This window comes from Porites lutea, chromosome 10 (genome assembly GCF_958299795.1).
Source record: "Porites lutea chromosome 10, jaPorLute2.1, whole genome shotgun sequence".
Lineage (NCBI taxonomy): Eukaryota > Metazoa > Cnidaria > Anthozoa > Scleractinia > Poritidae > Porites > Porites lutea.
The window spans coordinates 28,694,983-28,704,982 of NC_133210.1; the positions used below are offsets into that span (position 1 = coordinate 28,694,983).

Below are 10,000 nucleotides of genomic sequence, written 5' to 3' on the forward strand. Positions count from 1 at the left end.
AAATTAAAATAAAAATCAATAAGAACTTCCTTTGGTCACACCTTGACCTCTTAATTAGGTCAAGTTTCTTTTATTGGTGAGTTAATCAATTCATGCATCTGCATGGGTTGCATTGAGAGAGACATTCTGGAACAATAAAACAGTGTGTGTGACTGAATCAATGTATCTATTCATGCCATGGCTTGAAAGAGGCAATGTCAAGGAAAGCATCTAGAAGGAGACAAATTAATATTAATGTATTGTGTACAATAACATGTGTGTCACTCAGTTGGTCACACTCTTCCCAGTACTCCTCAAATTTCAAATCCCAAATGCTTTGGCAGCCACATAGTTTAACAAAAGTTTAAAAAAAAATTAATGAATAAATAAATAAGTGCTCCCTTGCCCCAAAATATAGAACTTGCACTGTTTGTTAAGCCTGTACATTACTTTCCCCACTACTAATTCCGTGGCAAGGTCATCCAGACATCTTAAAAGATAATTCATGATTGCTAGTAGTATTGTTCCTTTAATTCAACCTGTCAGAAAACAACAGAAAAGTTTGCAGACACTGAAAGACATATAGACTGCAAGCAGTCTCTCTTTTGCTCCAGAATCTGTAAGGGAGAGTATTTTAGAAGCGTATTCGAATTTGCACCCTCACAACTCATGGGACTTCGCTGCTCAAATACTCTCGCTTACAGATTTTTGAGCTGAAGAGAGACTGCTCACAATCTAAAAGACATACAACATAAAAATGATGTACCAGTTTTATGAAACCTTTACATGTAGTATTTTATATTATACCTTCAGGGGGGAGCCAGCCTGGCATAAGGACTCAGTTCTTCTCTCTTTGCACCCTCACTCATCCTTCTTTTTACCATCAATTTTTATGCATATGAGGTTGTTATAAATAAAAAGAAAAACTTGTATAATTAGAATAAGGCAGACATCCACACAAAATTTGCTGCTCTCTGCTTATCAGAGATATCCACTAAATACAGGTTTGATTTTCTTAAATTATGGAAAGAAACGTTTTGCCACATTTTGAGCTATTCGACTGCTGAATACAGGGTGTCTGCTTAATATGGGGTCTGCATAATACAGGTTTCACCACACAATGTAGAAAATGAGTTAATTAGCCTTTCACTGAGGAGGGGAGGTTCAAGAAATAAGACATAATTATAAACAAAAAGCTATACAGAGCTTGAACGTATTGCAGTGGTTTGTATTCTTAACACTTCTGAGTGCTTTCTATAGAGAAAAAAAGAAAAGACTACATTCACCAGCCGACACCTAAAACCATGAGTGCCTACAAAAGTAGACAAAACTTGCTGGATCTATAAGTGGCAAACACAACATCAAAAGGTCCTATGCATCCAAACCTCTACATTTGTTATCCATGCAGCAAGCTTATATTATTTAACACACATAACAAATGTTTGGGGTTGTATGGAAATCTTACCTATACATTGTGGTGCAGGATCTGTAAAGGTTAATTATTACAGGTCTATGAGAAAACTATGAGGCTTGGTAAAACCACATAAAGTAAATAAACTCCAGATGAGATTATCATACTGTCGTATTTATTTCAACACCGTTTGCAACATGAAAAACACAAATAACCTTTCACAAATAAAGCTTTTACAAGCAAAAATCGGTTTCAGGATACACACTCAGTGATCTTTGTAGTGTTTTAGCCTCGCGAGTAAATAATTCGTGAGCTCGTTGTTTTGCCAATTTTTTTAGAGTAAGAACCTTTGGAATTCGGCAAAATTAAATTCTAGGGTCCATTTTTTGAAGGTATGAAAGGACTTCAAAGTTGCAAAAGACCGTTTTCAGATTAACTTTAGCAGTATTTTTTGCTCGATGGAATGTTGACAATTACAGTTTAATCGAGTAGAAGAGGTGTGTAAACTCAACATTTAAAGACAAATTTTCCCCCGACATCAAATTCAACTGACTTATGAGGAAAAAAATGAAAGCAAATCTTAACGAAATCTCGAGATTTCAGTTATAAATTAATCAGGACAGAGAAAACTACAGAGAAACGGCTCCTTACCTCGAGCAACCGGGCCACCATTGTCTGCACTAACGAAGAACAACACAAATTAGCTGCACAAAATACCTTTTTCCCTAACTTGGCGAGTCGACGGATGAAAACAAAGCGCTACTTTTCTTCTTTAATAGGTTTGGAAGTACAATTTACAGCTGAATTTAAACTTCTGGCGATTCCATGTAACCCATTAGGCTATTGTTTCCTATTTGATTTGCAATGTTTGAAAATTCTGTAAAGATCAAACCGATTGTTTACCGAATATTAACCTCGCCGCGAATATTCCGCTTTTAACCTCGTGTTCAATAAAGAATAATTGCTAATCGTCCAATGTGAAGTGCGGAACAAAATATCAGTCAAGCAGGAAAAGGTGTGTTCCACAAGATTCCCGCCTTCCCGGTCATGTCCTTGACAAAAATACTGGAAACCTTTAAACGTTCTTTTTCTTCCTCTTTCAATAGAAAATACGTCCACATGGTCACTTAAACGGTAACGCTTATCCGGGCCGCAATGCTACTTGTCCTCTTTCCAGCTGTTCAAACAAAAACGATGGTCACGGGGTCGCTTTAACCGATTTCTAACGTTGCTTGTAAAGGACCCTTTTTTGTTAAAGTTTTAACCAGTTTCTATGGTAGGTTCTTCGTTGAAGAAGGACAAGTTATCAACTCCACATCGTCCCTCCACTTGTGCCGCCATTTTTTTTATTTGTTGACGCCGCCTCGCTTTCGCGCGCTGAATCGTGAAAGCGAGTCTTCCGGAAGTCAATCAGTTTACCGGAAACTGTTTCCGCGTGGTCCGCATAGTTCTAAAAATAACTTTTTTGGGATTAAGATATCCCGGCCAACGCCCTGAGTGTCCCTCTCTGTCCTATTATGGCTCTTGTCCTAAGATAATAAAAGTTTTCCATCCAAACTCTTCCCACCAAATGAAGTCTACTAAATGCGTAGCGAGAGAAAAAAAATGAGGCAAGACAGGCGAAAAAAAAAAGGGGGGAAAGAGAGCGAAAAGTAAAAGTCAAGACTGCTGTGTCACTTTTAAGCCCAAAAACTCGAAATTTTGCATTCTGCGTGTGCCCGAACTGCGCAAGCTAATATTTTGCATCTGGTTTAGAAGGCCGCAAAGTTTACGACCTTTATGCGGCCTGACACGTGGAGATGAGTGAACTAGACAACAAGGCTGACCTGTTACCAGTGTTACGTCCAAGGTAAAGTTTCAGCGGGCAACAGGACCCATACTGTTTGTATTGTCCCCTTCGGTCGATAAACTATCCCCTCTTCGGGCCTCTTTGCACGGAGGTGGGGCACCCCAGGTAGGTGAGGTAACCCGCTTAGGCGGGGTCACCTGCCTGTCCATATACGGCTCTCATATAGCTACCCCACGTATCATGTAAACTTAAAAAAATTAAAACGAGATATTGTTACCCCAACAGAGCAGGTTACCTCAACTACCTAAAAACCTAAGGTCCCCCACCTCAATGTAAACAGTCCCTTAATTGAGTTAAAAATATCTTGGTAGGTGTATCATGAAACTTTTCCGGACGTCTATTAACGAAAAACAAATCGACGCGAGTTTGGATTTAAGACTCAAGTACTGGGGGCGAATTTTATCCCGCAAAAATTTCACACTACAGAGTAACCGTTTCGAGAGCACAGTTGGAGCGTGAAAACACGAGAGTTATAAGGGGGAGAGGGAAGGTACAATCGGCGACTGCGCGCGCCATGTGTGGACCTTAAGCTACTTGCAGCAATGTTGGGCCTATAATAACAGGGTTCGTATAGGTCATGGAAAACCTGGAAAGTCATGGAATTTAAGAATTTCATTTTCCAGGCCTGGAAAGTCAAGGAATTTAACTGTCGGTCCTTAAATTGGCGTTGTTGCGTCCGTTTTGGCAGTGGTGTTGAAATGGATGCGATAACTCCCACCAACTCGCAACAGCATGCAACAGGGTGTGCAAACGGACGCAACATGTAACATTCAACAATGTTGCCTTCGTTTGCACAGGGCTTTATATTTAAATTGATGGCCTGGAAAAGAGTTGGTTCTTGGCTTTCATGCAACCTGCAATCCACACAAGTCAAGGAACAAATAAAAAAGTCAATTATCTCTGTTATGCCTCAGATTGCTTCGGAGACATTTATTGATCAAAAGGTGAACAGGAAAGTTACATTTGATCTGATTTGACTATGACGGATATTAAAAACATTCACAAACTAATCACTTCACCCTTGCTAATCAATAAATAATAGGGCCATTTATAAGAGGAAAAATAAGACGCGTCTTAGCTAAGACGAGGAAAACTTCGTATAACTGACCTTCGCGTCTTACATAAGACACGAACGCATAGTACGCATGTGTTAATTTTTGGCGGGAAAATTATCGCTTGCCCCGCGCTGGACTGGCAGGCCACTGGCGGGGAAAAATTGTTTACAAATTACAACGCGTTTTCGTTTTCTTGTCTATTCTACTTTATTTTTTTCTTCGCTCAAATGCAATGAGCTCGCCGTTAAAGGTAAAAAGAAACACTTGGTCCATCGCGGAGGAGAAAGATTTCTGGTTATTATGTAAGGAGAAGGCGATAACAGACCTCCTGGACAAATGCGTGACATCTGCTGGTGTAAGTAGACCCTTTTAACTTTAAACTGTCACAATTTATATTTACTAATCAAATTGCTATCTTCGTATTATAAACTTACACTTTAAAAGTAAGTTTAAGCATACAGAAGAATTAGTTAAGACATGCTCGTATAAATGGTCCAGTTCGCGTCTTACGTAAGACGCGTCTTATTTTTCCTCGTATAAATGGCCATATTGTCTTGTGGAAGATAACAATAACAATAATACTACTTTTCGTTTTAAAATAAATTTGTCACAAAAAGAATGAAGTATCATGGGCTTAATTCAAAACTAGAGTATAAAGTATTTCATAAGTAGTTAAACAACAACAAAAAGATAAAAATTGTAAAAAAGACGAAAACTTAACCCTAGTTTTAATATCTCAGAAACATGCTAGACGATCGCGGATTTTACTAATTCCAGAACGTTCGAGATTTTACCGCTTTGTCAGAAAAATTCTTAAAATTCTGGCATTATTCTAACCTAGAAATTCTCAATGTCCCAGAAACATTCAAGACCTATTCCAGTACAAAATTCTAATTCAAGTAGGCGTTAAGTCTATTCCTTGCTGTCGCCTTTAAGAGTTACTTTATCAAACTGGTATTCACCAAGAGCGTAGTTATCCTTGCTAAGCCGTGTGAGGGTGTTGACGAAGTTTGATAGCTCTTTGATACTTTCAACCTGCTCTTCAAGGAATTCTGATTCCAAAAAGTCTTACAACTGTGAAGAAAAAACAGTTATGCCACCTTATTGACTGGTGAAGTAGGATTGAGCTATTTAATACCCGTAGTGTGAACGCAAATTGATTGATGAGTTTTTGATGACAAGGAAAATGCATACTTTTGAAAATGCGTTGGTGTGGACAGGGCCTTTTCACAATTGATCACTTCCAGGAAATACCATAACATACCATAATTCTCTTTGTTTGTCACCCCAAAATTTTGCATAAGCATTGTCTTCAGTTTCTCTTGGGAGTTAAAATGGCCCTAAGAGAAACTGAAAACAATGCTTATTGCAAAATTTTGGGGTGACAAACAAAGAGCTTTGTGGTATGTTATGGTATTTTCTGGAGTGGTCAATGCCCATAATATACCTTGTTTACCATAACCGTTGCTTCCAATTTCTCCTGAGGATTACAGTCGTTCCAAGAGAAAGTAAAACAATGCTTATGCAAAATTTTGAGGGATAAACAAGGTGCATCATGGGCAGTGTGATAATGGTGAGTTAACTGAATATTTTGCGAAGTCACGCGAAAGCAGAGAAAGGAGAGCTTATTTTTTAGCTCGATATCGCCAAGAGATAATCAAACAATAAACCGTGGGAAACTCACAAATAGATTGCTTAAATTTAGCAAGCATTTCCAATCGAGTTATTGTGCGAAAGTTAGAGCGGGAGAAAAAAAAGAAAAGATGTAAAGGATGAGGGGAGAAGCGTTTCCTTCTTTTCTCTCCCCCCTGCCCTGTCATTCCTTTTTTTGCTCTCGTCCCAACTTTCTCGACGAACTCGCACGGCAACACTTGGTACGCAGGCTAGAAGTTACGTCAATTTCATTGTTGTAAGTAAGAAATAAGAATGAGACAAATGAGATGCTGAAAGTCTGAATGCAGCCCTTACAAATAAGAATGGCAAAAATGCAAATTAAACTTTATTACAGCAAAATGCAATAGGCCACTTCCGAGTTCCAAAAACCCTCACTTTCAAAATGAGGCTAGGTGCACAACCTTTCTTGTGAAAATGAGTATTTTGACTCCACTACACAACATCAACAGACAAAACGTAAAGGCAGATAAGTATATTTTGGGACCGCTTGGGGAGAACCAACCCTACAAAGTACTTATGTAAATACAATAATAGGTGATTACTATTGAATACGTAATGTACAACACTCGTAAACTACATTTCACAAAAAGAAAAAACTCGTGCTACAAATGGTCGCTCTTGACCTGAATCTCCCAATTAAGCACGCAGGCTTAGTGCCAGTTAGGCCGCCTGTTAGGCTGGGGAAACTTATTAAAACTCTGACAACGGATAACTGGCACAGGGAACACGGTAGGAGCACAGAGGCTAAGCAAAAAGAAGGAACTGCTACACTAACTGGTCGATCTCGACCTGAATCCCCGAAATAAGCAGGCAGGCTTAGTGTCAGTTAGGCTGGGGGTACTAAATAAAACTCTGGTCAACGGATAACTGGGACTGGGAACACTTCAGGAGCACAGAGGCTGAGTGCCAGGGAAACTGGGAATTATCCTGACTAATGCACCCAACAAGGCACGTAGCCCAATAACCAGTAAGGCTACCAGAAAAGGCTAGGGCAGGACATTGAGGGTAAACAAATGGATAACAACCCTGGCTAGAGGTCTGTAACATTGTCTGCAATCTAACTGCGTCAAACAAGACTTATGTCGCCTCCTAAAGAGCGGTTCCGGGACAGCTGACCTAAGCATACATAGAAACTAAATATATCAAGTAAAGGAGCAGGTGTAAAACTGTGATAACTATACAAGGACAAAGTTGAAAACTAGCACAGCTGAGCTACCGCTTACAAACTGAAAAAAATGCGGTCAGACGGAGGCCAGAAAATCCTGCCCAAAAAAATCCCGAAGAGAAAAAATGCGGACAGGAAATCTGGGTAGGAACCAAGGCTCAAGCTCAAAGCCCTTCATACGGGACTTTACAATGTAATCGAGAATAGCTTGCTCCTAAAAATTAAATAAAACAAAAATGTAAGAAAAACCAAAGAGAGGTTGGTTCGTAAGCCTAGATGACGTACACGTGATATATGCGCAGCCTTATATACCCCCAGGAGCCAATCATGGGCTCCTGATACCCCCGATATGGCTACCCATGGTGCACCCGGCTTTTTTTTTTTTTTCTGCCTTCTTCGCGGGCTCATTAGTCAGAAATAACATTTTATTTGCATGACAATGAAAAATGACTTCCAAATCAAAGGCTGAGCACCTACCTTCGTTTTGAAACAGAGCCCTGCGGGAACTCGGAAATGGCCTATTTGAAACCCTTTCCACCCCCCCCCTCCCCCCCTCCCCCCCAATCATGGTGTAGATGTGCGACTAACCAACCAAAAATTAGCCATAGAGACAGGATGCTATTCGAAACCGTTTGAGAAACCTGAAGAAAGAATTTGCCCAATCTGTAAAATAGAAATGGAGGACGAATACCATTTTCTAAATATATGCCCTGCTTAACAGGAAAAAAGATGATCGTTACTAGATTATTTGGAAAAAGAATATGGAATAAAAATAAGCAGAATGTCACCTAACAAAATATTTATGTTTCTAATAAACCCCCCTAGCGGAAATGCTAAAACACAAAAACTAATAGCAATACACGTACTCGAATGCTTTGAAAAAAGGAAAGGGGAAGACGGCAAAAAGTAAATACTTTAGGACTTAATTAATTAATAACCTTATTAGCCATATATGGTTAGAAATTTTTGTTGTTAGTAATTTTAGTTATTTGGAAATAGTTGATATACTATTTATTGTATAAGACTCCAAACAAAGAACATGTATGTATGTATGTGTAGTGTCCGCATACAATTTGTCACAATGGCCATCAAACAATTTAATTCCTCACAACATTTTACCACGAGACATACAACCTCACTTGAAGAGCTTTGTGTAGCATAAAACTCACCTGGGGATCACCATGAGAGTCTGCAGTCTTATGCAGATCAAGCAAGGCTTGGTTCACATGCTTCTCCAAATCCAAAGCAGCCTGGCACGCTTCCAGTCCACATCCCCAATCCTCCTTTTCTGGCTTCTACAAAAGGTAACACGAAACATGAAACACATTCACCACTGATAATCAGAAGACACTAACTACAGTCATAATCCTGTCGTTAAAATTCTCTGCGGGGACAGACAATAGTGTCTGTCCTGTACAGCACTGTACTACCCCCTGCCCCCTGCCCCCTGTGCCCTGCCACCAAACGCTACTTATTGGGTTGTCTTGCCAAGATTTACTACCAAGCTCTTCCTGACTTTCTTCTCCCGGCAAGGAACTCGAACTTACAACTAATAACAAAGAGGATGCAAAAGAGAATCACCCAGAATTTTTACACATGAAACAGTCACACAATTTCATTGCAAAAATTAAAATGATGGGGCTTAGATAAAGCTCTTATTTGTACTGTCACAGTCCACTCAGTCTGAGGCGAGTGCGTGTACGTTTCATCTCGCATTCAGCAGGTGTTCGCTGACCCTTCAAGCTCCCCAGAGAACAAACATTTCTAACAGTTACTGATAGACACTGAAAAACCAAAAAACGAACGATCTACAAAAATTGTTTACATATGAATTTGCACAGTAACAGCGAGAGAAAGGCGACCTCCTCTCATGTAATGTTACACCCAGTTGAAACAGCTGTTGAAAAGCTCTGGCACGTTCCAAAATTGCTGATTGTGTCAAATTCGATTTTTTTCACCCTTACCTTGATATCTTGCAACACAATGCGGCCTCCTCGTTCGTTCTGGTATTTCATCAGCTACAAATCGAGTGATAGTGCGGATTAGTCAAACTACGGGGCCACACGACTTAGATGACATTTTGAAAATGATTTAACATCGCGATTAAGTTACCTGGCGAGCGTGTTCACGTTCCTCGTCCGATTGTTTCAGCATGAATTTGTGAAATCCTGGCAGGGCCACATCGTCATGATCGAAGTGATAGGCCTAGAGCGAAAAAACACATAAACTTTAGACCACCTGTATCGAAAAAATGACGGCGGGAAGAAAGCGAACCTACTATCGACAAGTACACGTAGCTTGCATACAACTCAAGGTTGATCTGCTTGTTAATGCCAGCTTCGCACTCTTCATGATAATTCTGACGGCACAGAGACATTTTTCTTAGTTGAAACGTAGAAATCGGGGTGAAAAATACACTTTAAGACTTAAATTTTGCAAGGAAACTGCCTCGCAATCAATGTTAAAGCGAAACACTCCAAAATGGATTATAAAACAATCAGGAAGGGTTAAAAATCGCTGAATCAGTGTTATTATTATTAAGACTTAGCACGTGTGGCTCATATTTTTCGATTTTTATGCATCACCATTCCAAATATTATAAAGTTCAACAGGTATTCCTTATAAAAAAGTTGATAGCCTGGCATGACGAAGTCAAGAGGAAAAGATGACTCGCACGATATCTGTTTGTGTCATGTATTGAGGCCAAAAAGGAATAGTGTAGCTTGTTTTAACATCAGCCCCCACCCAATCAATCTCCCGCTCATAACCTCCCAAAATATCCACAGCTGAACAGGGGGCTTACAGAATCTGTGTAACCGTTTCTAATTTCATTAAGCAAAGTACCAAGCTTTTTGAGAAAAATCCAC

General features: G+C 39.6%; 1 protein-coding gene across 1 annotated transcript in view; it reads right to left on the reverse strand.

The window, feature by feature from the left end:
* The window catches only part of LOC140951167 (soma ferritin-like), a 17,676-nt gene extending 8,151 nt beyond the window's left edge, over positions 1–9,525 (reverse strand). The window contains exons 1-4 of the mRNA XM_073400388.1: positions 9,412–9,525; positions 9,246–9,338; positions 9,098–9,151; positions 8,303–8,428 (exon numbers count right to left, since the gene is read on the reverse strand). Of these exons, the coding sequence (XP_073256489.1) occupies positions 8,303–8,428; positions 9,098–9,151; positions 9,246–9,338; positions 9,412–9,510 (372 nt within the window). The 5' untranslated portion in view covers positions 9,511–9,525. The remainder of the gene's footprint in view (positions 1–8,302; positions 8,429–9,097; positions 9,152–9,245; positions 9,339–9,411) is intronic.
* Positions 9,526–10,000: the final 475 nt, after the last annotated feature.